The 26,445-nt window shown below is 37.2% G+C and overlaps 12 protein-coding genes across 12 annotated transcripts; 5 read left to right on the top strand and 7 right to left on the bottom strand.

Moving 5' to 3' along the window:
* Positions 1–131: 131 nt before the first annotated feature.
* B0P05DRAFT_638754 (DNA repair REX1-B-domain-containing protein) lies at positions 132–1,197 on the bottom strand. The gene is made up of 3 exons (XM_051583693.1): positions 1,078–1,197; positions 845–1,031; positions 132–791 (listed from the first exon to the last, which is right to left on the bottom strand). The coding sequence occupies exons 1-3, from the start codon at positions 1,185–1,187 to the stop codon at positions 624–626; spliced, it is 465 nt and encodes a 154-aa protein (XP_051433347.1). The 5' UTR covers positions 1,188–1,197; the 3' UTR covers positions 132–623.
* Positions 193–553, top strand: B0P05DRAFT_473096 (Tim10/DDP family zinc finger-domain-containing protein; the record flags this gene model as incomplete). The annotated part of the gene is made up of 3 exons (XM_051574718.1): positions 193–240; positions 299–367; positions 416–553. 3 exons carry the CDS (start codon positions 193–195, stop codon positions 551–553), a joined length of 255 nt encoding a protein of 84 aa, XP_051433348.1.
* Positions 1,198–1,895: 698 nt separating the features above from the next.
* B0P05DRAFT_547973 (uncharacterized protein) lies at positions 1,896–3,210 on the top strand. The gene is made up of 3 exons (XM_051578967.1): positions 1,896–2,716; positions 2,785–3,075; positions 3,124–3,210. The coding sequence occupies exons 1-3, from the start codon at positions 2,126–2,128 to the stop codon at positions 3,169–3,171; spliced, it is 930 nt and encodes a 309-aa protein (XP_051433349.1). The 5' UTR covers positions 1,896–2,125; the 3' UTR covers positions 3,172–3,210.
* B0P05DRAFT_547975 (SNF2 family N-terminal domain-containing protein) lies at positions 3,211–8,618 on the bottom strand. Its single transcript, XM_051578968.1, has 10 exons — positions 7,961–8,618; positions 7,642–7,914; positions 7,279–7,597; positions 7,060–7,238; positions 6,911–6,991; positions 6,734–6,864; positions 6,215–6,685; positions 5,988–6,168; positions 3,995–5,940; positions 3,211–3,938 (listed from the first exon to the last, which is right to left on the bottom strand). Exons 1-10 carry the CDS (start codon positions 8,480–8,482, stop codon positions 3,248–3,250), a joined length of 4,794 nt encoding a protein of 1,597 aa, XP_051433350.1. The 5' UTR covers positions 8,483–8,618; the 3' UTR covers positions 3,211–3,247.
* Positions 8,619–8,838: 220 nt separating this feature from the next.
* Positions 8,839–11,475, bottom strand: B0P05DRAFT_156878 (V-type proton ATPase catalytic subunit A). The gene is made up of 10 exons (XM_051573100.1): positions 11,367–11,475; positions 11,279–11,294; positions 11,120–11,216; positions 11,028–11,071; positions 10,878–10,962; positions 10,747–10,812; positions 10,637–10,680; positions 10,490–10,591; positions 10,025–10,430; positions 8,839–9,974 (listed from the first exon to the last, which is right to left on the bottom strand). The coding sequence occupies exons 2-10, from the start codon at positions 11,279–11,281 to the stop codon at positions 8,962–8,964; spliced, it is 1,860 nt and encodes a 619-aa protein (XP_051433351.1). The 5' UTR covers positions 11,282–11,294; positions 11,367–11,475; the 3' UTR covers positions 8,839–8,961.
* Positions 11,476–12,365: 890 nt separating this feature from the next.
* On the top strand, positions 12,366–13,635 carry B0P05DRAFT_157036 (ubiquitin-conjugating enzyme and catalytic subunit of SCF ubiquitin-protein ligase complex). The gene is made up of 9 exons (XM_051573101.1): positions 12,366–12,465; positions 12,514–12,577; positions 12,622–12,676; positions 12,729–12,807; positions 12,856–12,932; positions 12,995–13,019; positions 13,138–13,254; positions 13,298–13,410; positions 13,452–13,635. The coding sequence occupies exons 1-8, from the start codon at positions 12,426–12,428 to the stop codon at positions 13,408–13,410; spliced, it is 570 nt and encodes a 189-aa protein (XP_051433352.1). The 5' UTR covers positions 12,366–12,425; the 3' UTR covers positions 13,452–13,635.
* A 51-nt stretch (positions 13,636–13,686) lies between these two features.
* On the top strand, positions 13,687–14,675 carry B0P05DRAFT_473222 (mitochondrial carrier domain-containing protein; the record flags this gene model as incomplete). The annotated part of the gene is made up of 3 exons (XM_051574723.1): positions 13,687–13,969; positions 14,014–14,354; positions 14,403–14,675. The coding sequence occupies 3 exons, from the start codon at positions 13,687–13,689 to the stop codon at positions 14,673–14,675; spliced, it is 897 nt and encodes a 298-aa protein (XP_051433353.1).
* Positions 14,676–15,252: 577 nt separating this feature from the next.
* Positions 15,253–17,180, top strand: B0P05DRAFT_588604 (Sodium/sulfate symporter; the record flags this gene model as incomplete). Its single annotated transcript, XM_051582676.1, has 7 exons — positions 15,253–15,355; positions 15,401–15,527; positions 15,572–16,119; positions 16,164–16,435; positions 16,479–16,631; positions 16,682–16,975; positions 17,025–17,180. 7 exons carry the CDS (start codon positions 15,253–15,255, stop codon positions 17,178–17,180), a joined length of 1,653 nt encoding a protein of 550 aa, XP_051433354.1.
* A 355-nt stretch (positions 17,181–17,535) lies between these two features.
* Positions 17,536–20,395, bottom strand: B0P05DRAFT_604708 (kinase-like domain-containing protein). Its single transcript, XM_051583329.1, has 5 exons — positions 19,710–20,395; positions 19,369–19,669; positions 19,281–19,313; positions 18,923–19,228; positions 17,536–18,883 (listed from the first exon to the last, which is right to left on the bottom strand). Exons 1-5 carry the CDS (start codon positions 19,926–19,928, stop codon positions 17,661–17,663), a joined length of 2,082 nt encoding a protein of 693 aa, XP_051433355.1. The 5' UTR covers positions 19,929–20,395; the 3' UTR covers positions 17,536–17,660.
* Positions 20,396–20,457: 62 nt separating this feature from the next.
* On the bottom strand, positions 20,458–21,605 carry B0P05DRAFT_548017 (GCN5-related N-acetyl-transferase-domain-containing protein). The gene is made up of 3 exons (XM_051578969.1): positions 21,045–21,605; positions 20,945–21,000; positions 20,458–20,888 (listed from the first exon to the last, which is right to left on the bottom strand). Exons 1-3 carry the CDS (start codon positions 21,322–21,324, stop codon positions 20,664–20,666), a joined length of 561 nt encoding a protein of 186 aa, XP_051433356.1. The 5' UTR covers positions 21,325–21,605; the 3' UTR covers positions 20,458–20,663.
* B0P05DRAFT_548021 (uncharacterized protein) lies at positions 21,492–22,034 on the bottom strand. The gene has a single exon (XM_051578970.1). It carries the CDS (start codon positions 21,775–21,777, stop codon positions 21,529–21,531), a length of 249 nt encoding a protein of 82 aa, XP_051433357.1. The 5' UTR covers positions 21,778–22,034; the 3' UTR covers positions 21,492–21,528.
* A 62-nt stretch (positions 22,035–22,096) lies between these two features.
* Positions 22,097–24,011, bottom strand: B0P05DRAFT_548023 (uncharacterized protein). Its single transcript, XM_051578971.1, has 5 exons — positions 23,957–24,011; positions 23,553–23,912; positions 23,060–23,491; positions 22,816–23,010; positions 22,097–22,766 (listed from the first exon to the last, which is right to left on the bottom strand). Exons 2-5 carry the CDS (start codon positions 23,905–23,907, stop codon positions 22,147–22,149), a joined length of 1,602 nt encoding a protein of 533 aa, XP_051433358.1. The 5' UTR covers positions 23,908–23,912; positions 23,957–24,011; the 3' UTR covers positions 22,097–22,146.
* Positions 24,012–26,445: the final 2,434 nt, after the last annotated feature.

Here is a 26,445-nt window from a genome sequence, read left to right on the forward strand (position 1 = left end):
AAAGGTACAAGTGAGAAAACTTATGACAAAGCCTTAAAATACTTACTTTGGTGGTTACACTGAAGCATTGAATTTTAGTTGGCAAGCATATATCTATCATCCTGAAAAGCAGTCCCACTAGACTTTCTTTTCTTTTAAAAAAAACTTGGGTCCATCCATTTATTTTTCTTTCTTTTTATTATTTCATCAAACATGTCTCAACCTCAATTCAGTGAAAACGATCAACGTGAACTCGCCGAGGTAAAAAGAAAAAAAAATACATAAAGGGAACTGGTCCCCATATTCACACCTTTTTTAGTTCCTTCAAGCCGAACAAGCCAAGGCCCGTGTTCAAGAAACTGTTCACAGCATGACTGATAACTGTTGGGTAAGATAGTTCAATTTGAAGAGGATAGGTATTCATACCATCATATAGGACAAGTGTATCTCCAAGATTAACAACAAGTTGGATCGTTCTGAAGAAGCCTGTCTCGCCAACTGTGTTGACAGATTTTTGGATACCAGTTTATTCATCGTCAAGCGTCTTGAAGACATGAGATCAAGCGGCATGTAAATAGTTTATATACAATCCTTTCATATATAGAATAAAAAAAAAGAAAAAAAAAACGATTTGCTTTTTTTTTTTAACAAACTAGAGAAGAAACACCATGCATTTCTTCTCGAAGTTCATCCCAAACTTCATACATTTTTTCATTGATTTCTTTCAAACTTTCTTTGTATTCTTGAATAGTTGCATCAAAATCCTTATCAGATTCTTTTGCTTGAATAGTCAGGATTTGAATCTTGGCTGTCTATACATATATAAATATAAAGCATAAGTATAATTTCGTGCTTGATATCTTACTTTTTCCAATTTATCTTTTTCGATACGCTGTAAAGTGCGAATCGTATTAGCAATGACCGTATCCGAAATATCTCTTTCAATGCCTTGAATTTCATTTGACACGTCTTGAAATCCTTCTGTCACAATCTTACAGATAGAATGATATTGCTCTGCAGGACACTTGCCTTCAAGATAGTCCTTAAAAGCACTATATTTTATCAATATTCTCGGTCAGAAGGAATGATTTTACTTACATATCAAACTCTTTATAGAGTTCCATACGTGTGTCTTGAGCCTTCAAGATCTTTTGAAGTTGACCTGCTAAAAGTTCGTTTTTGTCTAAAGTCTTATTTTCTGCTGTCATTTATTTGATTGAGAGAGAAAAAAAAAAAAAAGAAAGAAAAAAAAGTGATGAAATATGTTTGGACGGACTTTATAGTGTCAAATGATGTAACACTTCAAGGATGATAAAGAGTATGGCAAGTGTGCTTCAACTAGTTTACTCTTATGATGCAGTAATGTGTTTCAGGTACTTGATTTGAGAAAAAACACAAGATCAGTCATTGAGCGATGGCCTTGCTTTGCTGTCACCTTGAACTTTCTGCTTTAATTTCAAATGGCAGAAAAAAGAGAAGAATATCTAAAAACATGCAAACCAATCAAGCAGCCTTGCATACTTTTTTTTTTTTTTTTTCGTAAAGGACATTTGAAGAGAATCAAAATAAACTGATATTACATAACATATCAATGCCCTGAAGAAGGCGCTCCTCCTTTCTTCAGGATAAGCAGATCAAATCCAAATCAGAAAATACGTTTTGATTAGCAACATGTCTATAAAATCAAGAGAGTTTCTTCTAGTTATGCACTTGTTATTACGAAACTTGTGTTCCACTTGTTTCCCTTTTATTGTATCACTCTCGGAATTCAATACAAGCAGAAGACCCCCTTAAGCCGGATAGTAATACTTTATAAAATAAATAAAATAAAGACTAACCAAAAAAAGTTCGCTATGATATCCTTGATATATAGCAACGTCATACGAATCAAATATTTTCTTTTTCTATAAAATAAAACAAGGAAGAGTTTCTCTGTTTTGCCTTTTAGTATACAAAAAAAAACAGAAAAAAAAAAAGACCAAGTCTGGTCTCTTTTTATTATTATTATTACTCACCTAAGCCCAAAATTCAAGTCAGCGCACTGTCTAAAAATATATCATTGCGAAAATATTTCTATATAAAAACTGCCAAGATCTGCATTTTTATTTTTCTTTCTTTTCCTTCTTATTTTCAATCATAAAAAAAAATGTCAGCCCCACCTTACAAACAATATAGCAACAGTGATTATTACAGTAACAAGACAGCATTGCCACCACCTTTACCACATCATATCGAAACCAAGCCTTCATCAGATCAATTTGGCTTAAATGAAGCCCCAGTGAATTCACCTGTGCCTTATGCTGCTTATACTCCACCTAACAACCCACCAGGCTTTGCGCCAGCTCCTTATCAAAATCTGAATGATGCACACCGAGACTCGATGTCCGATATGAAGTTTATGAACCACTACGATTCTGATGATGAAATCGAAAAGATTATCCCTCGTGAGCGAAAGCGTCGTTCATGTATGGACAAGCTTTGCTGTGGTTGTTGTACCTGCTGTCCTAAATGGCTTCGTTGGTGTAGTTGTATTATTCTGATTATCATTGTTATTTTGGCTATTGTGATTGGTGTATTGGCTGCTACATTCAAGGTGCCTACTATCAGTTATTCTGGTCTTCAAGGTGAACCTACAGTTGCATTCGCAAACAATGTGCTCAATATGGACTTCAAGATTGGTATCAATGTCGATAATCCCAATTGGGAAAGTATTACGTTTGAAAAGATTCTAGCTGATGTAAGTTGTTATTTACAAAACGAAAGCAATATATATATATATATTGATTTTTTTTTCTTCCTTTCTAGGCTTATTATCCATCACCTTACAATGTCTATATTGGCGGTGGCAATGTCACTGATTTACATATCAATTCCAATGGAGCCACTAATATCACATTCCCATTCAATGTCAAAGTAAACTCGAGTGATTCAGGTCAACAGGGCGTATTGATGGACTTGATGACCAAATGTGGTCTGGATGGTAGTACTCCTCAAAACATTGATATTGATTATTATGTTCATCCTACGGTTCGTATCATTGGTATTCCTATTACTATTACTATCTCTAAATCGATGAGCATGGCTTGTCCTATCAAGGTAAGAATTCGCGTATAGTGACAACATTTTTGACATTTAACTCTATAGAGTTCTGATCTTACTTCAATACTTGGTTCAGGCATTAGCAAAATTTAATAAAGAAAAAAACACATATTCAGCCCATATATCCAAACAAAGAAAAAAGGCTTGTTATTGTTATTGTTATTGTTATTTAAAATGCAAAGGATAATTTGTCCATACTATCTTCAGAGTCTGTAATTTCACCTTCTTCCATCTCTTCATCATCCATAGTAGAAGATGAACTCTTTTCTGAGGATGTTGCAAAGGTATGAACAGCACTTGTACTAGACTGCATATATTGGGGTGGTGGGTATCTAAATCCTTGCGATTTCAAGGGTTTAGTAGGAACTCGCTGTTGAGGTTGCTGGTATAATTCATATCGAGCTCGTTTCTGTCGATCCATCTCATCTTCACTCTCGGAATTATCATCACTGGCATAAGGGTGATAGGATGAAGCACTGGCTGTCATGGAAGAAAGGAAAGGTAAAATCGTCTTGCCGCCCATGTTGGAACGAGGTACAGCCGTACTGCTCGAGGCCATCGAATGATTCGTCTCTGAGGGTTTAGGTTTTTGGTTTCTGGCACGCTTTTCTGGCTTGGGTCGAAGGATTAAGGAGCATAAGGCATTGATGCGTCTGGCAATCACAAGCTCCTTGGGCCAAGCAATGCGAGTCAACATGATAGTAGTGGATTCCAGGTCTGGATCCTGTGCGTCTATCATGTCCTTTGCAATCTGATGAAATGGTAGTTCTGTGTCTGTAATCATCAAATCATGTCGACCAATACCATGCTTGCAAATGCCCTGTAATAATGCTTTATCATGCAAAGGTACTTGCCACCAACTACATACAGATGAGTCGTTTAATCATTCACACTATTTAAAAAAAAAATTACTTACGGTGGCAAGCCCGATGTCTTTCTGGCTTTGGCTATAGCATGATCAAAATCAGGATCGACCATGACATGCTCACGAATCATTTTCATCTGTTCAATGCGCTTCAATGCACGTCTTGCTTTATCGTATGGAATGATATTGACCAATGCTAATTCATCTTCTGTTACCGTTGTTGGCTCTTCACTTGACTCACGGCTCTTTTCATCTTGGTCTTGCTTTTGTTCTTGCTTCTTCATGATTTCTTTACAAGCAGCCAAGAATTTATAATAGTATTGATCTAAAGAAGCATCTGAACGTTTGTCTAAGCCCGAGATCTCTCTAAATCGATCCCAGCGAATATTTGGATCGCCAGACACGGTCTCTACGCCAAACGATAAGATGGTCTTCATGAAATCACTACGGTTCTTTTTTTGCCAACGATGACCCGAATCCGATGCACGGGTACGTTGACGAGTAGGTCGGTTCTCTGTCTGACCAGCCACAGCTCGTTTCTTTTTGTTCTCGATCCCTTGCTCACGTAAAAAAGCAGCAATGATGCGACGTAGACGCATACCGATATCTGCTTTGGATGGCCAGACATAGACAGTTGCATCATCTGTACTTGCAACATCCGAAGGATCTTCTTGCTGCTTCTCAGGTTCATCGTCGTCTTCTTGAAGTGTGCCTGCTTTACTGTCGTCAAATTTTTTACCAAAGAAACAGAACTCCTTGTCTTTGCGCATCGTCAAGTATTGTTGGTAACCGTGCTTACAGATCCCAAGCAAGAGATCACGATCTTCTGCTTCACCCCACCAATCACAAGGCAAAGAACCTGTGACTTTAGGCATCGCGAGTTGTTTGGCTTCCTGCCAGTCCTTGGGCACAATACGATCACGTACCATATGCAACATTTGAATACGAAGCAAAAAGTTTCGGCCTTTACGTTCAATATGCTCGATGTAATCAGCAGGTGCCTGAATCAAGAACGACTTGAATTCCGTGATTTGTTTTCGAGAAGCACCGAGGTAAGGCACTTGTTCATCAGGACTGTCCTGCTGAGCGTCCTGATCAAGAATAAAATCGATATCTTGCAACAACTTGCGATCTTCTTCTGTGTTGGCTTCCATGCCTTGTTTGATTTTACGCATTAAGCATCGAGTGACAGCCTTTAGGTCTTGTTCTGATCGACGGGGGAAATGGGCCTGCATTTGATGCCATGGCCCATAGCCATAAATCATCAGTTTGCGCTCGTATTTTGTCTTTTCAGAAAGTGTCCAAGGACGAGGCATGTCTCGCTTTCGGGATCGCTCAGATTCGTCTTCATAAGCGTCAGAATCATCTGCATTCTCTTGATCTGACCAAGAGCCATCTGCTGTACGTGTACCAAACCGTTGCACTTGTCGTCGACGACGTGGCTCATACACAATCAATTCATTTTCATCTTGGAAGTCATTCAGATCCAAATGTGCCTGTGTAGCCCATTTCTCCCAAAAATCAGGATCGTCCAATTCTACTTTCTGTTGTCCTGTCGAAGAAGAAAAAGTGGCCTTGGAGAAAATCGATCCTTTCTCGTTGCCTTCATGTCGAATGACGGTCGTGCGTCTTTCCAGGATTTGATCAATGTCTTCTTCACAGAACTGTGTACTTTCTTCATCGTCCATGATGGCACCATAAGCACCCTTTTTTAACAGGTCTTCGATTTCTTTGCGTTCAAGTTCGTTTTTAGAGAAAGGTAGGGTATCTTTTGAAGATGGCTGAGCTGTGTTTGAGTTCATGCGTTGCATGACTGCCTTGTCCAGACCGAGTTTCATACCTGCACGATCAAACATGTCTTTTTCGTATGTGTTGCGACAAATCAGACGATAGACTTGAACTGGTTTTGTTTGGCCAATACGATGACATCTGGCTTGAGCCTGTAAATCGTTTTGTGGGTTCCAATCACTGTCGAAAATGATACAAGTGTCTGCAGCCTACAAGTCCAAACATCAGACCAGTGATTTACATCTCTTTCACTTACAGTTAAATTGATACCCACACCACCTGCTCTTGTACATAATAAGAACACAAACGATTGGTCAATTGGCATAGTAGAGAATCTATCAATGGCAACTTGTCTCTGTTCACCAGGGACACTTCCATCAATACGTTCATGAGGATATTGACGGCCCCGAAGATAATCAGACAAAATATCCAGACAACTATGGAATAAAGTCAAAATATATATATGCAGTGTTTTTTTTTTACCTTGTGAATTGAGAAAAGATTAACACTTTATGGTTTCCTTCAAACAGTTTACGAAGTAGTTTATCAATCAAGACAAGTTTACCAGAAGAACCAATCAGGCATTTGAATTGATCTTGAAGTGTCTTGGCTCCAGTTTCATTCACAATCACTTCTTCTGCACCATCCAACAAATAAGGATGAATACAGCATTTACGGAGTTGCATCATGATATTACGCAACTGAGGCATTTCTTTGTTACTTTTGGCACCCTTTTTTAAGAAACTAAAGTTCTTCTCAAGAATAGCTCGATACCATTTCTTTTGAGGGTTTGTTAATTCGACTTCAATCACTGTTTCTTCTTTGACTGGAATACTTTTTTCAACATCTTCTTTAAATCTTCTCAACATGATGGGTTTTAACAATGCTTGAAGTTTCTCTACTTCTGTAGCTGTCTGTAGATTACCATATTCAGCAAAGAATGCCTTTTCATTACTACCAAGTGTATGAATAAGCCTGTTTGATACGCCCTATTATGCTTACCAAAACACTTCAGGTTGCATGAAATTCAATAGACTGTATAATTCATCCAGATTGTTTTGTAATGGTGTACCCGTCAATAACAGTTTATGGTCAATTGAGAAACTCTTGAGTACTTCACCCACTTTGGATTGCTAATCATATTTTAGAAATACATAAACTGTGTGTGTATGTCTTTACCTTGTTTTTTAATCGATGTGCTTCATCAAACACAGCGCATTTCCATGGAATATCTCTAATATGAGAAGAACCTACTGAAGCCTAACTAGGGATCAGTCATTATTGTTAACGTGTGTTTCCCCTTTTTTTTTTTTTTTTTTTTTTTTTACCATTTCATAAGTTGTGATGAGTACATCAAACTTGTATCTGTTTGGAATGGGTTTGTTCTGAACATCTTTGAAATAAAATTCTGTCTCGACCAATAAGTCGCGGGATAAGACAGTACCACGATAATCAATCACATTCAAATCTGTCCAGGCACGAAAGGCTCTTTCCCAGTGGGGAATAGCTAATTGTCTGTCAGATCCATTCATCAACAGGCAACTTACTTGATAAAGGTGCAATAATCAGAAATGGACCACGAATATTGAGTTGATAGTAAATGTCATTCAGAAAAGCAACCGATTGAACAGTTTTACCAAGACCCATTTCATCAGCTAAAATACAAGAACGATGGTTATAATAACAGAACCGAATCCAATTCAATCCTTCCAGTTGATAAGGTCTGAGTTGATTTCCAAACTTGTATTTCATGCTCTTTTCATAAGGCACAAAGGGGCCTAGTTCATAGCGCGTAGGTGGATCAGGCAGTTTCTCTTGAGAAATAATACGGTGGCGTTGATATTCAAGTATTTTAGACATGTCCATCTAGACAAGTGATAAGTAAAGTGAAATCATGGTCTGTATTTTACCTTTTGAACATCTTGTTCACTTTCCCAAGTACTGGCATCATAAAATAAGCCATTCCACTTGACAAGATAATAAAGACTAGGTTCCCCTGTATGAGGATCTACTAATTCACCTTCATCAATCACACGATCTATCTTGAGATACTCTGAGAAATCCTCGCCTCGTTGACCATCTTGATGCCATTTTGTCAGGAATTTCTTAACCCGGTGTTTTCCAAGATGTTCTGCTTCAATCTTTTCTTTAGGCACCCATTCAACATGATGATAACTGGCATACTAGTATATAGAATCAACTGATGGACGTCTTTTTTTTTTTTCTTACCTTGTATTTCACTAAAAGTTCAGGCTGTAAAGTAGTTGGGTTTAATCGATAATCCAGCATTTTCTCAAATGTTTTGGTGGCCATGGGAATCATCACTACAGGTACATCTGAATGCATTGTCTGTTGAGGTTCTTGGTCACTTTCTTGATCTGATTCAACTTGTTCTGCTGGACTCATGTCATCATCATCCTCTGAGAACTCTTCTTGATATTTTTTGACTTTTCGTTTAGACCTTTTCTTTATGGCTTTTTTAGTGTGCGTCTGCACAGGTGCTTGCTGAAACATGATTTGGTTCTGTTGTACAGGTGAATAGACTTGTTCATAACGTCCCTGTTGTTCAAACGATGGATAAGAAGAAAAGGATTGTAATTGGGTCATGTTGTACATTCGAGACTGTTGATTGGGTCCAGACATTTGGACCCCGTCGTAATTGCCCTGAACTGGATAAGCATGATTATTTAATGGTTCATTGAATTGAATCAAATTCATAAACTGTGACTGAGTAGAAGAGGACTGGGTCATGAAATGAGATTGTGTAAAACCAGTATGGGAATAGAAATTCAGCCCTGTTTGTGGTGCAGCCGCATTCACAAACAACGATGGATCCAACAAGTTTGAAAACAAGTCGTCTTCACCAAAAGACTGCTGCTGCTGTTGTGGTGGTTGTGGTTGTTGTGGTTGTTGTGGTTGTGTAAAAGGTGATTGCAAAGGAATACCACTTGCTTGTGGATTACTTTGTGTAGGATGGTGTACCATCTTGGTTTATAAGGATAATAAAAAGAAAGAGAATTTTTATATGGACGTGCACGCGTCTTTTTTTTTTCTTTTTTTTTTTAAAAAAAAAGATATATTGATTATGATAGTTTTGTTCTTTCTTTGTTCTCTCTTTAGTTATGTTTATCAAGCAACAATAAAAAGGGGAAAAAAGTGGGTAATTTATATATATATAATAAAAAGAAAAAGAGAGGAATATAAAAAAAAATAAAAAAAAAAGAGAGATTTTAAGCTTCAAGATCATTGAATTTGGCTTCAATTTCTTTGAAAAGAGCATTATACTTTTCACAGAGCACATCTTCACCATCAGCAGGATCTTCAAACTTCATAGAAGACAACTTGTAAAGAATATCACCCATCGATTCACGAATCTTGGCCCAAGTAATTTGGTTGTTTGAAGATTCAACAGCGTGTGTAGCATGATCATAGAAACCAATCATGTTACGCAACATCCAAGTTGTCTTGAAGAAAGGACAGTAACGATCATAGTTGGAATAACCGTTTTGTTGAAGGAAATCATCCTTAATGATCTGAGCAACTTCCAAAGTAATCTTGTCAGATTCATTCAGACCAGATTTACCGACCAATTGGACAATTTCAGAAAGGTTTTCTTCCATCTGAAGAATTTCCTTACACTTGTCACGAAGACTGATGTATTCTGGATCGTTCTTTTCGTAGTAAGGTTCAAGGACCTTCATGTACTTGGAATAAGACAAGTTCCAGTTGACGGAAGGAAAGTGCTTACGTTGAGCAAGTTTCTTATCAAGACCCCAGAAGACTTGGACAATACCCAGTGTGGAAGTAGTGACAGGATCAGAGAAATCACCACCAGGAGGAGAGACAGCACCAACCACAGTGACACTACCTTCACGGCTAGGGTTACCAAGACAAGTGGCTCTACCAGCACGTTCATAGAAAGAAGCAAGACGAGCACCAAGATAAGCAGGATAACCAGAATCAGCAGGCATTTCAGCAAGACGACCAGAGATTTCACGAAGAGCTTCGGCCCAACGAGAAGTAGAATCAGCCATCATGGCCACATTCTTACCTTGATCACGGAAGTATTCAGAGAGAGTGATACCTGTATAGATAGAGGCTTCACGAGCAGCGACAGGCATGTTGGAAGTATTGGCAATCAATGTCGTACGCTTCATGATAGACTCCTTACGACCTTCAATATCAATAGAGAGTTCAGGGAAATCCATCAAGACTTCGGCCATTTCATTACCACGTTCACCACCTAACAAAAAGTCAATAAAAAAAAAACAGATAATGGCTCTCTGTACTTACAACCAACATAGATAATGATGTCAGAGTTAGAATACTTGGAAAGAGATTGAGAAATGACAGTTTTACCACAACCAAAAGCACCGGGAATAGCAGTTGTACCACCTTGGACACAAGGGAAAAGAGAATCCAAGACACGTTGACCTGTCAACAAGGGATAGTTGGCAGTCAACTTTTCAGCAACAGGACGAGGAGCACGGACAGGCCAGAGCTGGCTCATGGTATACTTTGTAGTTTCACCTTCAAATTCAGTCTCAAGCACAACATCTTGAAGTGTGTATTGACCCTTGGGAGCAATGTAAGTGATAGTACCACGACTCTTGGGGGGCAACATGATATTGTGAATGCTGACAAGAGAGTTTTCGTACACTTTACCATAGATGTCGCCACCTGTGATGTGATCACCCACCTAAAGAAAAAAAAATATAGTTAGTGATGACATATATATATATAGTTAGAGAGATGTACCTGGAAGTTAATGGGTTCGAAATCCCAAGCAAAAGCCTTGTCCAATGCAGGTGTAGCAATACCGCGAGGAATATAAATACTTTGAGAAGCTTCTTGAATAGCCTGTAATTTTTTTTGAGTGTTTTATTCTTTTTTATTTTAGTTTACCTTGAGCGGACGTTGAATACCGTCATAGATGTTTGACATAAGACCTATATTCGTTTTTAACAAATGAATATCAAACGCGCATTCATTTATGTATGTTTATGCAGCTTTACCAGGACCAAGTTCAACAGACAATGGCTTACCAGATCTTAAGACTGGATCACCAACAGTAAGACCACCTAAGAAAAAAAATGTAAGCAAAAATAAAAAAAAATTCTGAAACACTTCAGTGGAAAAAAATTACCAGTTTCCTCATAAACTTGGATAGTTGTCTTATCACCATCAATACGAATAACTTCACCTACAAGTTCACTGTGACCAACACGAACCTAAATAGATATATAAATAACAAGGAACAGAAGCAAAAAAAAAAAAGAGGGATGTCATTACTTACCAATTCATACATGGCAGAACCACGCATATTTTCAGCAATAACGACTTGATGCATGTTAGAAAAAAGCGTGTCTACACTTCTTTAGCACTTACCAGGACCAGAGACAGAGAAGATGGAACCGAAATCAGACTCGCGTTCATGGTCTCTAATTCTAGGTAATTCTCTTTGTGCGTTTTCAAGTGCTCCAGCCTATATACAGAAAAAAGAAAATTACACGTTAGATAAAGCAACAAGATAAAACATCAACTTACCATGATTATGTATTATCTGAATAGACAGAAAAGAAAAGAAACGAATAAATAAATAAACACTATTTACTCTTTTTTATAGGCACTTTACCTTTTCTCTATTTTTTTTTGTTTGTTTGAAAAAAAAACCGAGATGGTATAACAAGAAAAGAAGAAAAGGAAAAAGAAATAAAAAAAAAAAGTGTGTCAAGGGGAATCGGTTGTGTGAGTGTAAGTTTGTTTGTTTCGTGGCAAAATGCGCAGTTTGAAACGCCGTATCTTCTTTTGGAGTAAGTGGATATATCTATAAAGTCTTTTAGTCAAGACAAACTTATCAAGGCACTTTATCTAACTTGAATAAAAACAAGTGAGAGATCTTTATAGTGACATCTTGTGCAAAAGAATCGAACAACGTATCGTCTCAAAAATAAAACAGACCAAGGGATGGCAACAGCAGGATAGCAAAAGTAAATCACTTTACTTCTCTTGCTCTCGAATTCTACATATGAATTAAAGACTAATGATTTGTTTGTGCAAAGAAAGAACATGGCAAAATTAAATCAAGAGAATGACTATAAAGCGAATAGTAATTGTGCTTTCAAAATCTATACATTTACATTTCTTTTGGAATAGACAGAGTGTTTTTGTCATTTTTTACCAAGTAAAACTAACAAAACGGCAGCAGTCTATGCTCTATGTTCTCTAAATTACAGTATTCGCTTTTCAAAGTGCTATTGCTTATAAATAAATGCATGACAGACATTGCAAAATAAAGACAGTATTCAACCTATTCATTTCCTTTCATTGTATGTCATGTAACTAGTGTGTTTACTAACTGGCATTGTACATCAATAACATCAAGTAGAATGAGCAGTAATTTGGATCAAATACAGATGGAAAAAGACAGAGGCTTTTCTCTCTGTTTCTCCCTTTTTTTTTAAACCCAACTTGAAAAGGAATGCATACATGAATTCCAATCGCAATCACGCAGCTTTTCTTGTTCCGAATAGATCACCAATCAACGCATGTTTGAGTATTTTAGGTCACGTGAATGCAATACGATTCGTTTGTTTGTCTTGTTTACTTAAGTTGAATTCACTTCTTCTTTTATCTTTTTTCTTCTTTTTATTATTATTATTCTTTATTTCCCAAATAGTAAGCAATATACACCATGGCTTCCGCCGCAAATATTCTTCAACGACAATTTAAAGGTACGAGTAAAAAAGTGAGTTTGTTAAGTATGCTTATTTTTTATGTAGAATTAACACGAAGTCCTGTTCCTGGCTTTGTGGTTGATCTTAAAGACGATAATATCTTTGAATGGCAAGTAATAATCTTATAAAACACATTGTCTAATCCATAATTAGGGATGTTGCACTTATTGGCTCACCTAAAACAATGTATGAGGGTGGTTATTTCAAGGTATGAGAAAGAAAGAAAAAATAGCAGCCGTATAAGTAGACTTACTCTTTAGGCCACTATGTCATTCCCTGATGATTACCCTTTCAACCCACCCACGTTTAAATTCAACAACGAATTTTACCACCCAAATGGTAAGAAAACATGCTATCTCCTGAAAAAAGACTCCTTATTTTATGTAGTTTATCCTGATGGCAGGCTTTGTATTTCGATTCTTCATCCTCCAGGAGAAGATCCTATCAGTGGTGAAAAAGCAGAAGTAAGAATTTAGCTGATGGGTGATACATAGTATTCATTTTATTTATTTATTTATTACTATAGGAACGTTGGAATCCTACACAGGCAAGTAACATACATATTTATTTTTATATTGTATTAACATTCATACTTAGTCTGTAGAAAGTAAACATTTTGATCTAGTATGAGTTATATATATATATGTATATTGACAAGTGATATGATAGGTGTACTTGTGTCTATTATTTCTTTACTGGCTGATCCCAACTGTTCAAGTCCTGCGAATGTAGACGCAGGTGTAGCATATAGAAAAAACCGAGAAATGTTTGAGAGTATTGTGAAAAGTAAGTATGTTTGAGATTATATGCATTTATTAACATGGAACAGTGCAAGTGGATGCTTCAAAGAAAGATATTCCAGCCGGATTTAAGATGCCAACATCAGAACAAGACTTTATGCCTACAGCTCCACCAGAAATAGAAGAAGATGACAACTTGTAAGTTCTTTTGTTTATATTATGATAATATTAAATCCATATCAGCTGGTATGAATCTGGCGATGAAAGTGATTTTGGTGTGGATGATGATGACTATGATGAGGATGAGGATGAAGATTAAATTACTTACTAGAAAAGGGCAAATTTTCTTGAAAATAAAATTGTGTATACATGTGTAGAAATGTCTCCCTCCTGACTGTGTAGATCATTCAGACTCCTTATAAAACTTATCTTTTTCTTTTTCATTTCGCTTTCTCTTTTTCTCCCTTTATTCTTTCTTATGAGTGACATTATTAAAACACCATTTTACTTTGGAGGCCTTGCATCTTGTTCTGCTGCTATTATTGTCCATCCTCTTGATTTAACCAAAGTCCGTCTACAAAATGCAAAAGGAAATCAAAGTATAGGTATGTTTGGTACAGTAGTCAAAGTGATTCGTACAGAAGGGTTCTTTAAGCTTTATGCTGGTCTGTCTGCTTCTATCCTTAGACAAGCTACCTATTCCACTGCTCGACTAGGTGGTTATGAAAAATTGAAACAAATTGTTTTACAAAACAATAAAAGTAAGTTATGCGTTACGATATGCATTATCTCACATATCGGATAGATCCCTCTACATTTCAGTTACTTGGATGTTCTACAGCTGCTGGTATTGCAGGTGGTCTATGTGGCAATCCTGGCGATGTCATCAATGTCCGTATGCAAAACGATGGCCAACTTCCGACTCATCTCAAACGAAATTATATGCATGCCTTTGATGGACTAGTAAGAATGACAAAGGAAGAAGGTCTTGCTTCTCTGTTTCGTGGCGTTGGTCCAAATATCAACAGGGCTATTTTAATGACTTCTTCTCAATGTGTTTCGTATGATCGTTTCAAAGCCTTTTTTCTTGGTCATCATTATCTTTCAGAAGGTATTGGACTCCATTTATTATCCAGTATGCTTGCAGTAAGTTGTATATGCTTATTTATTTTTTGTTGATGCATCAGATATAAGGGATTGGTGGCAACAACAGCTTGTTCTCCTGTTGATGTAATCAAGACCAGAATGATGTCTGCTAGTGGATCAGAAAGCACACTGTCTGCTATGCATGTTATGCGTACCATGTATCGTTCGGAAGGTGTTTTGGCATTCTTTAAAGGCTGGACTCCTTCTTTTATGCGTACTGGGCCTCAAACCATTTTTACTTTTATCTTTTTAGAACAATTTAAAAAATGGCATTCAATGTGGCACCATCACCCTTTGGTATCTTCTACTGTAAAGTTATAATTTTAGATAAAATGTGTTTATAAACTATCTCATGAAAATACCTCAAAACGGGTAAATGATAGACATCCCTTGCATGCAATAACTAGAAATTCTAATCACTCGTTCAAGCCTTATAGTTTTGGAGATCTGATTTGAATCCTTCTCCTTGTCTTCTTGACGTAAAAATGCAGGGGAAAAATGAGGCAAATTTATTTGAAGCGCTATTATTGCCCATTTCAGGTACCATCAAGTGTAACACGAAGCTGTCATGAAGTCATTCATTCATAGAATTTGTGTCAATAAGCATAAAACGTGATAAAATGTGGGGCAAGAGCACAAACACATCTTTAAAGTCGGGCAAAAGAGAAGCTAAAAGAAAAAAAAAAGTGGTTGTTATGCAAAAATACAGCATAAAGAAGGGGAGACAAAACTAAAATTATCAAATAAAGAAAGTCGAATAGTATCAGCTGTATTTAATGACCTTTATTTCAACGCAAGAAAAAAAAAGAGAAACTATATATAGTATTTTTGAATTGAACATGATATATAATTGCATTGTTTTCTTTTCTCTCTTTCCTTTTCTTCTTAAACACAAAAGATGAAGAGTCAATATCAAAGCATAAATACAGATCAACAAAGATTACCAGATGAAGATACTCGTTTAGTGCCTTCAAATACCCCACTAGAAAGCCATAGCAAAAGTAGTACTATTGACAATATGATTATTTTTTACTGATTCTTTCCAGAATATCAAGCATTACATATATTTCAATTATTACCATCAATTTTACTTGGATCTATAATATGGTTTGGAGTCACTCCTACAGAAGAACTCACAGTGACATCCATACGATTACTGGCGGTATTTATCAGGTAAGAAATCATATTTTGTTTATTTTGTATGAACAATGATGTAGTTGCATTGTTGCCCTGATTACTACGTCAGTTGATATATCAGTACTTGTCTTGACCGCACTCGCCTTATTATCGCTCACCCATTCTTTCCAATGTGAAGATCATGCCACGGGTTCAAGCATTGAATGTCGTCTCTGTGGTGAAATGGACCCCTTAACAGGAGATCTATATGACTGTAAGGGAGGAAAAGAAGCCTTTCATCATTCACTTGAGGGATTTTCGAGTTCGGTCGTTTGGTTGATCTTTGCTGCTTTCCATTTGGGAAAGGCAGTTGAAGTGACTGGGCTTGGAAAACGCATCTCCCTGTTCATGATCCGCTCATTTGGTAACCGTATCATAGGATTAGCTTATGCTGTCTTGATCTCAGAATTGTTTTTGGCTCCCTTTGTGCCTAGTAATACCGCTCGAGGAGGCGGTATTGTCTTGCCTGTAGTTCAGTCCATTGCTACCAGTCTTGGTTCTCTGCCTTCTCAGAATCCAAAAATAGGTGGGTTCTTGATGCTTGTAGGTGCCCATGCAAACCTTTTATCGGCTTCCATGTATTTAACAGGTACGCAAAAATAATATGTAAATGCAGCTCTAAATGATATGTAGGCATGGCACCTAACCCTATTGTCTTGGCAAAAGCAAACTTGTTATACCCTGAATTACAGTTTAATTTTATGACTTGGATCACTGGAAGTTGTGTTCCTGCATTAGTGTGTGCTGCTCTTTTACCTTTATTGTTGGCTTGGTCCTGTGGCATATTTAAACAAAAGGCGCAAGAGGAAGAAGAAGGACAACAAATGAAAATCAATGGGGAAGATGTGATCAATCATGCTAGTAAACAACTTGCCGAGATGGGCTCCATGTCTCATAAGGAATTGGTAAGTACCCTATAAACAAGACACATTGTTCTCAACTGAATAGCAACTCTGCATGGTTCTTTTCGCTTGTTTGATTTTATGGATCACTTCTGGCTATACATTCATTGACGCTACACTGGTTGCTTTGATTGGTATTGTTGCTTTATTACATATGGGGACCATCTGTTGGAAAGATGTTTCCAATAACACAAATGCTGTAAGTGAACAATGCCTATAGATGATTCATAACTGACTTGATTTCTATAGTGGGAAACACTGTTCTGGTTAGGAGGTTTTGTTACGATGGCAAACCAACTGTCTGAGTCAGGTGCATCTCAATTCTTGGGTCATCAAATTTCCTCGGCCATCACCCACCTCAAACTACCACCTGTGCCTGCGTTAAGCATTGCCTATTTCCTCACGACATTCATGTTCTCCTCTCTCAGTGCACATACAGTTGCGTTTGTTGCTACCTTCTTGGATGCCAGTCATGCATTAGGCGCAAACCCAATGATAATGACATGCTTATTAGCTTATTTTGGTGCACTTGGTGGCTGTATGGTAATATTTTTTTTTATGTATAGGATTCATGACTCATGAAATAATATAGACCAATTTCTCTACTGGAAGTTCAGCCATGTATTTTGCTCCTGGTTATGTCAAGCGTTCTACTTGGTTTATCGTGGGATTTCAACTGACTTTATTCTATCTCGTCATCTACTTTACTGTGGGTATGGGATGGTGGAAAGTATTAGGTTGGACTTAATTTATTAAACATTGAATCTATTTGGTATGCATTTTTTCAATTTCATCAAGCACAACATGGCTTAGATTTCTAAGAACTTGTTTGGTATAAAAACTATGGGTATCATCATTTTCTTTTAGTTTGATGCCCATCTTGTGGCCAGCCCAACGTGCTTCATAGATCATGGCAGAGAATTTGAGAGGGCCATGATCTGGGATGGGGTCTTGTTCTGGCACATAGTTTTTCCATATGTTGTGCTCACAAACACAATGAAATGTGAATTGATCAGCAGTGGAACTTGAGAATTGGATACCGAGTTGACCGAGTACGTGTTGCAAATCCATCGTCATTTGCAAAGGTGTCACACGAAACAAGTGACCTCGGTTAAAGCTAAAAAAGCTTTTAGGTGCAGGTGATACGGATTTCTTTTGATTCTTGGAAGGAATATGTTCAGATTTACTTTTTTCCATTATCACGGGTTGATCTGAAATACAAAATGAGTCATGTCGGTTTAAGTTTTTTTTTTTTTTTACCTTTTCGTTTGGGTTTTGGAGAGGAAGAAGAAGAGGAGGAGGAGGAGGAGGAAGGGGATAGGGATCGATGAGAAACTGCTGTAGAATGAGGGGTCGTATCCGCTTGTTGTTTTGTCAACATGGGATCCATTTGTGTCGGTAAATTACCAGTGGAATGATCAAGTGAATGGCGTATGTTTTTACGACTGAAGGATAATCTTCTCCATGAAGATTGACGAGTCGTTGATGGGCTCTTTTGTTTTTTAGGAAGGGTGTTAATACTGCCAGCAGAATTTCTTTTTTGTTGTGATGTTCCCTTTAATGAGGAAGAAGGCGAAGATTTAGGTACACTTGAGTTAGAATATTTGCTACTTGAAGAGGTCGTTGGAATAGCCTCATGATCGTCCGTTGTGTTTGAAGGAGAACTTCTGCCTGGAATTTTCAAGCCAAACTTCTTTACAGCCTGTAAACTTTTTTTTCGAATCAGAGTAGACGTGCTTATTCTTTCACTTTTAGAAGCAGTCGGTATAGGAGTAGTGGGCGTTGAGTTCTCCCTGTGTGTTGGCTCCCTTGTGAGGGGTGGTAGATCAGGCAGTTTTTTTGACGTATCAAACGTTCTTCTTCTGGTAAGATTGCCTGATGATGAAGGTGGTGGTGTCAATCCTTGAGAACGATCGCTAGGTTGTCTACTGACAACCAATGTACTTGTCGATCGACTGAGCGTCAATGGGTTAGGTTCTGCATTTAAAAGTTGTTTTTTTCGTTCATCTGATTCTTTTCTTTCTTTGACAAGGTAGTAAATAGACACGAGTGGATCATACATGGCTGGAAGAGACTGAAAATCATCTTGAATCACCGCCTTTTTGCGAGTGGATAAACTGCGTCTCCAACGAGGCTTGCTTGCTAGTGACTGATCGTCACTGACCTTCTTTTGAAAGTTTTGATCAATTTTAAGTGCTGCTGTTTGGTAGGCAGAAGAAGTAACAATTCTTTCAAGTTTATCTTTGATTTCTTCAGGACTTCCAAGTCCAAAACCATGCATGCCTTTCACAATGTCCATATCGATGGTTTCGATCGGCTGTCGGTGCGGCAAGTAATTACGAATAGGCTCTTCATAACCTTTATTCATCCAAGGATGTGCTTGAATGGCAGATAATGTAATTCGGCGACTAGGATCAACCACAAAAATTTTGGAAAGTAAATCAAGGCAGTCTAGACAAATTAGAGAAAGCTCCTTTGTTTATATATTACCTTTTCCTAAATGATCAGGGTAGTCTTCAACAATGCCAGACTTGATTTTTTCGTGTAATGCAGGTAAATTGGTATCGTCAAAAGGGACTCTGCCACACACCAAGACATATAATACTACGCCAAAACTCCAGACATCTACTTCTGGACCTGTATAGTGCTTTGCTCGTAACAATTCAGGTGCTGCAAAATAAAGCGAACCACAAAAAGTGTCGAGTTGTTGTGTAGGCGAATAGACATTGGATAGACCAAAGTCAATAATTTTCAATTGTTCAGATTTTGTAATTAAAATGTTTTCAATCTTGAGGTCTAAGGTTACAACTATGAGTTATTGCTTTAATTAAAATGCATGTAGACTTGCCTCGATGCACAATGGAATTTCTATGGCAATAGTCTACATTAGGGTTAGTTTTTATTTTTTTTTTATTTATGCATCTTCATTTCTTTACCTAATGCACTGACAATTTGGCGAGCAAATTTCCTAGCTTGCTTTTCACGAAGCTTACCATGTTTAATGATATAATCTAATAGTTGACCGCCATCAACATATTCCAAAAACATGTAATATTTATCGCCTTCTGCAATATATTCTTTTAATTGACAGATATTGGGATGCCGCAATAAACGCATGATGGCCATTTCTCGAATTGTTCTCTGTTCTCGTTCTTCAGGTGTATCTTTTGGATCTTTTGATTTAGTTTTGCCTGATGATGCTTCAAGGTCTACTTTTGGCATGATTTTCACAGCATACTAATAGAGTAAATCAATAAGATCATGATTCACAGCTTACTTTTTGCTTATCAACATCCGTTAGACATTCCGCTAATTTTACTTTTCCCATAGAGCCTGCTCCAATAGTCTTTCTATAGATGACATAGTTCTGAATCTTCATGACCTGATGACGCTCAGAGTGTTTGCGAGATAACGTCTCTTTGCTTTGTTTGGCTGATATTGTACTTGAAGGTCGACATTTGACTGCGTCTGTTATGTTATCTTCCACTGTTGTCATGTAGGTGCAGTATAAAATAAAGAAAACAAAAAAAAGAGAAAAAAAAAAGAAAAAGTGTCTGTTGGGTTCCTTTATGAAGCAAGGCTCTTGTGTCACAATGCTCTTAAGGAGGGGGATGTTAGTAACAAAAATGATGAAAAAAAAGAAAGAAGGAATAAGGGCGTTTCTTGTATAAATCTAGGAAATAGGCACTGTGCAGTGTTCTTTCATTCCCAAGAGAATGGCATGATATGCTGTTACTGATATGGTATGTGGAACGTGACGTGAAAAAGAAGTTGGATAGCAAAGCCGTATCACCATGCTCTTATGAGGCTGTTGATAGTTACACACATACACACACGTCAATAAAATTCTGCATAAATACATCTTGTCACTACAAAACTAGAGACAAAATGTTGGACATAATGTCGTACCACTTTAAATATTAGTATATCCATTTCGGTTTTATTATTATTATTATACGTTCATTTTGCTACAAAAGAGAAATGTGTTAATTTACATGTTAAAAGAGGCGATTAAAAAAACGTACAAACAGACATATTCAAGATGATCCCTCACTTAAAATTCAATGGCATCATAGCGTTTTCTTCTTCAAGAAGGTAGATAGATGATGTAATAATAATCACAATAGATGGGTTTATTTTCAAAAGATGAGAGAAAGTGTGTACAATAAACAAATGGAGATGCATACAAAAAGGTATTAAAAGAATAAATGATTAAATAAATAACAGTAATTTACGATGCTGATGATAATGATTTTGTAAATGATTTTGGAGAGGGTTCACTCAGTACGATATAAGACCAGTTGCCACTCTTTTGGTCTGGAAAACGTGTTTCTAGGTATTTACGAACAAAAGGACATGTTGGTATCACCAGTAAATTCGACTTTTCCACCCATTGGAATGCTTTGTATAATAAAAGGTCGCCTAGGCCCTGCTGTCTATATGCAACTGGAATTTCCTATTATAGAAGTGTGATTAATTTTTTTTTGGCTTATAAAAAATGGAATGACTTACAATATGATAGAATTCAATGATATTTTTGTATCGTGTCGGTAAATAGCATAATGCAGCTAATGGATTTTAAGTTTTTATATTTTATTTTATATTGACTTACCTGTATTGCCTTCTGTATCTAACTTAATTTTAAACATGCAATAATTAGAATCATGAACAATATCAAACGCATGAAACTGTGTTGGAGAAAGAATAGACGACAATTGTGGTAATGCATCTATAGGCTGTAAAGGTGGTGTTTGTGGTGATAGTGGTATTGATAAATTATCTTCCTTTTTTTCTTCTTTGTCTTTTAGTCGTTGTGATTGAATGTATTCAATGTTTCCATAGCCTGACATTTTGAAATCAGGAGGAGATGGTAATGGATGAGAATTTGTCATGACAGCAGTTTCGATATTAGCTGTATTTGTAGTGGGGCTCGAGATTCTTCTGCGTTTACGTCTATCCAAATCGGATAGATAGCTTGAAGTAGTTGCAAATTTAGATTGAAGTGTCAAAACGAATATAAAGAAAAACCAACAAAAATAATGTCCTCTTTTTTTTCTGTCTTTTATAATTGTTGTAGTAAGTGAAAAAAAAGGGAATTATGAAAAAGAGAGAGAAAGAGAGAGAGAGAGAGAGTGAGAGTGAGTGAGAGAGAGAAAGAATAAATAAATTACTCTTTGGAGTTTAAATTTTAAAGGCAACCCGGGATCAAGAGCTTCTCTTTTTTTTACGAAAAAAGGGGGTGTGTGTGTGTACGTTGTACGGGACCTGCACGGGTTATAATACAAAAAAGAGAGAGAAAGAGAGAAATAGATAAAAAGACTAATAAGGTTACCTTGATGCTTCATCACTGTTTCCACCTTGTGTTCGTTTGGTCAAAGCAACTTTATTACAATGATGAAGTTTTAGAGCCATAACAAATTGTAAGAGAAACACTATTGTTTCACTAAAAAAAAAAGTTCGATTACGAGATTCCAGATTTCCACCTGATCATTTATTTTTATCTCCTCTGTAAAATCTAGACTTTTTTAAATTTTAGTGTATTTTGGCTGTGAAAAAAAAAAGAACCTCCCATTGCTCCCTTTTTTTTTAAAGCAGATTATCATTTTCTTATTTGTTCATAGTAAAATGATCAAATTAACTCCCTTTTTATCAAAAAAAAAATCTGATGATCTGAGACAAGTTGATCTGAGACAATCTGTTCATATAATACAATTTTATTTTGACGATGCTAAAGATACAAGGGTAGATTCAGAGACAACATTTGATTTTGGTTCATGTAACATTGTATATGTCAATGTCCATTGAATACGATGAATGGCCCATAAACCTAACTGCCACCATCTTAAATGGCCTTGTTCAGAATGACGAATGGCTTTGATACCATCCCAGAAACCAAGTCCTTTTTGATGACCATAAGTCTTGACCATCTTTTGCACTTGTTCTTTGTCTTGCATAGGTGTATTGTACTTCAATGCAGCAGACAAATTGCGTGTATAAACAGGCAGTAAAATTAAGTCTGACAATGATCGATAAATAAAGGGAAAGCCATAAGGCGAAGTCATGGGAGATAAACGAAGGTGCATCAGAATAGCACCAGGAATGATGGTAAACCACGAATAACCCAATCGATACAAAGCTGCCATGGTATTAAAGATGGTAATCTTTCCAGTGCGATAACGATCAAATGTATGCAAACGTACAAGCATTTGATCTGTTTCCTCTTCTTCCTCTTTTTGTTTACCACCACTGACCACTTCTCTACTCTTTTGATATGTCTTTTCATTCTTCTTTTCTTGTTCCTTTTGTTCATGTGTAGGTTGAACCTGCTTCAGTTCTATAACAATATGAATACATACAAGCAACACTTAAAGAAAGAAATTTACCTTCTTGTTCAATCAGCTGTTCATTGTTGCCAACGGGAACTTGAACATTCTTTCTCTCTTCTCTCTTCGCATTTTCCAAATAAACAGTTTCTTCATCATACACAGGAAGTTGATCTACGTGAGAAACAGCTGGTGGAGGAGCATTTTCAAGGTTGGAGCTTGTAATGTCAGCAAAAGACTTTTTCAAATTGAGATCTATAAAATGAATTGTAAATATACGCATCACGTGAGAAAATCAACTTGCCTTTTTGTTCTTTCACTGTATCGTCTTCGTTGACTTGATTCAATCGAGAGATTTCAGAATAAACAGCCTTCTCATCCTCACCAGCATTTTCTTGAGCCATCAAGTTAGATTGACCCAAGGTAGGGAAATTGTCGTCATTGACAGCCATAGGATCTTCCTCATGTTTTTGGTTGAGAATGGTTTGAGCGCGTTCACTTAAGGGTCTCTTCTCGGGAGGAATCTCCTTAGCAGCTACCTTAGCAAAACTTTGAGAGGCAGGCACGGGAGGCACATGAACAGAAGGTTGTTGGAGCATATCCTTTACGTCAGGTAAATCAGACAATGGGGGTTGATCATTGTCTTGTTGTGTTTCATCGTGTTCTGGTGTAGGGAAACCCTTATTTGAAGCCACATCAGCAAAGGATCGATCAGGATTAGGTGGTTCAGTTGTATCTATTGTCATCTGTTGAATACCTTTTCTCTCTCTCTCTCTCTCTTTTTTTTTTTGGCTTACCTTGGGTAATAGGAGTTGTATTGTTCAACAGGTCACTTACGCCTGCTGAAGCTGGCACAGACGAGGTATCAGCTTCTTTTAAGCTTTCTTGAGGTGTAGGAAATTCTTCAGCCTGCTTTTTTTCATGACCAGCAACCGTGGCAAAACTCTTGTTATCATGGTTAGGCTGTAATTCTGGTTTTGGTAGCTGAGAAGACGCGTCGCTATTGTTCTTGTCTTGATTGGGTTGTGCAACTTCAGCCCAAGAAGAACTTAGACCTGTAGACTTGTCTAAATGACCAGCATCATTTGTTTTGTTATTGTTGTCATTGCCAGACACTGCTTCTTCAAGCGTAGGGAATTCATTAGGGTCCATTGTTACTAGATTGTTTTAGTATCTGAATTTTTTTTTTTGAAATACTTACATTGTATTGCTTTTGTGTTGAATTGATAAAAAAAAGGAAAAATAAGAGAGAGAGAGAAAAGAAGACGAATATATTTGTCTTTATCTTGTGAAAAAAAAAAAAAAAACGAACGACGAAACAAGAACAGTGTAACAATGATGTCATTTTCATGATTCCAAAGGACTTTTCATTCAACCATTGTCTCATTGGACATCTACCTTTTTTTATATATACTCTTTCTTCCTTTAAATACAGTTACCTACTGCCTTTAATTGTCGTTTCATACTGCATTGTCATAAATTACTTTGTTTTTTATTTGTTTGTGGTACAGAATAATGCAAATCTTTTCTTTTTGTTTAAAAGAGCGAAGTCTGTTTATCATTTTACATAATAACGTCATTTTTTTGGTGTCCCAATTCATGCACATGGAGTTTATTTGACTACCAATTGAGAACTTCTGTCACTGTTCAAAATCTGAGCAGCATGACTTGTCTATATATATAAAAAATGAATTTCTCTTTTTCTTTACAAATCTTATTACCTGAATAGAGGAAAATCGCTTCATTTCGTGAGGCTCCATAATTTTCTTGTTAAGACCAAGTATACGTTTACCGAAATTACGAGGTCTAGATAAAGAACGAAGTGATTGTGTGCGATTACGATAGTATCTAACACATGATATGAATACAATGCTACCTTGTCTTCATTTTACCTTCCAGAACCTGTAGAAGAAGGTCTTCTTGAACAATTTTCAGTCATTAAATGGCGTTTAGGTCTAAAGTAACTCTGCACAGCAAATTTGATAAGATCTAAAGGTGCAAACCAGACGATATTCCAAATCCAAACAATACCCGCCAAAGTCCATCCACAGCCCTCTATCTGTGTAAAGCCCCAGTTGGCATACACAGCAATAAACGTAGCAATCAATTGAGCAAAGACAAAGGCGCACATCAATAGAGTAGACGGACGTTCAGTGAAGAACCAACCTTGTGAACGAGTGATAAAAATAAGGCCTTGAGATATTGTAGAGACTTGCAAATAGACTGCAGAATGAAGAACACCATCATTTGGATCGTCAAAAGACTGGACACCACATCGAGTCTGGAAGAAGGACGTCTTGAACACAACAGCGAAGAAAGTTACAGTAGAAGCAGCTAAATAAAGTCCATACATGATCGCATAAGAAAAAATTTCAATTAAGTTCCATTGATCTGGAAAGGGAGAAGGTCTTACACGATCTGTAGAGATAGTCATGATAGTTCCATCATTTAAAATAGCTAAAATCAACACCATAAAGGGTGGGAAATTGTATTTGAAAGCAAAGACCATGACTGCAAAACCCACAACCACACGAATAGTAACAGAGCAGATATAGATAGAATAATTTCGCATGCGCTGAAAGATTTTTCGTGAATGAATTAAGGCTTCAATAATCACAGAAAGACCAGATTCAATCAGCACAATGTCTGCAGCAGACCGAGCAGCATCTGAGGCATCGGCTACGGCAATACCGACATTTGATTTAGACAGAGCAGGTGCATCATTGACACCATCGCCTGTCATGGCTGTCATATGTCCCATAGCTTGAAGACGTTTCACAATCTCATACTTGTGTTCAGGATAGACACCAGCAAATCCATCAGCATGTACTACTAATTCATCCACCGCACTATAACCAGATCCAGGAGGTGGTCCATCTTTCAAAGTTGTTGATAGATACATATTATCGCCTATCCCAAGGCGACGACCTGTTTCTTTTGCAATGGCTAATTGATCTCCTGTAATCATTTTGACTTGCACACCCAACGCAGTAGCACGGTCAATCGTCTCTTTTGTATCTGAGCGAGGCGGATCATAAATAGGCAAGAGACCAATCAAGCGAAAGCCAGTACCTTCTACGTCCTCAATGGCTACTGCAAGAGAACGCAAACCACGACAAGCAAACTCGTCCACATCATCATTAAGCAATTGTATCTGCTGTTGTGTTTTGTCACGCGTACAAAGATCCAGGATAAAGTGTGACATACCTTTGGTGGCACGGTAACGTTTATCTTCCTTTTGATAGGTGATTTCAGTACGTTTGATGGTAGGATTAAATGGTTCAAAATCAATCTCTCGTATCCCTTCTCTAGCTCCCTTTGGATCAGGTAATGAGTTGACAATACAGAAATCAATTGCATCTTGATTTTCAGTGCGAGAAGCATATGCAGCGATCAGGATAATCTCTTCAGCATCATATTCAGCATAACATTTGATGGTTGGTTTGTCTACAATCAGTCGATTAAGAGTAAGTGTGCCAGTCTTGTGAGAACATAAGATTGTCACTGCGGCCATTTCCTCAATAGCTGTAATTCTTGTCACAATCGCTTTGTGTTCAGCCAGTTGCTTTGTCCCGATGGCAAGAGTCACAGAAAGCACCGTGGGCATCGCAATAGGAATGCCACCAATCAGTAACACAAGTAGATTATTAATACCATCACGGTACGAATAACGAAAACCAGCATACATGA

Source organism: Gilbertella persicaria (assembly GCF_025201335.1).
Source record: "Gilbertella persicaria strain CBS 190.32 chromosome Unknown B0P05scaffold_28, whole genome shotgun sequence".
In the NCBI taxonomy this organism is placed as follows: domain Eukaryota; kingdom Fungi; phylum Mucoromycota; class Mucoromycetes; order Mucorales; family Choanephoraceae; genus Gilbertella; species Gilbertella persicaria.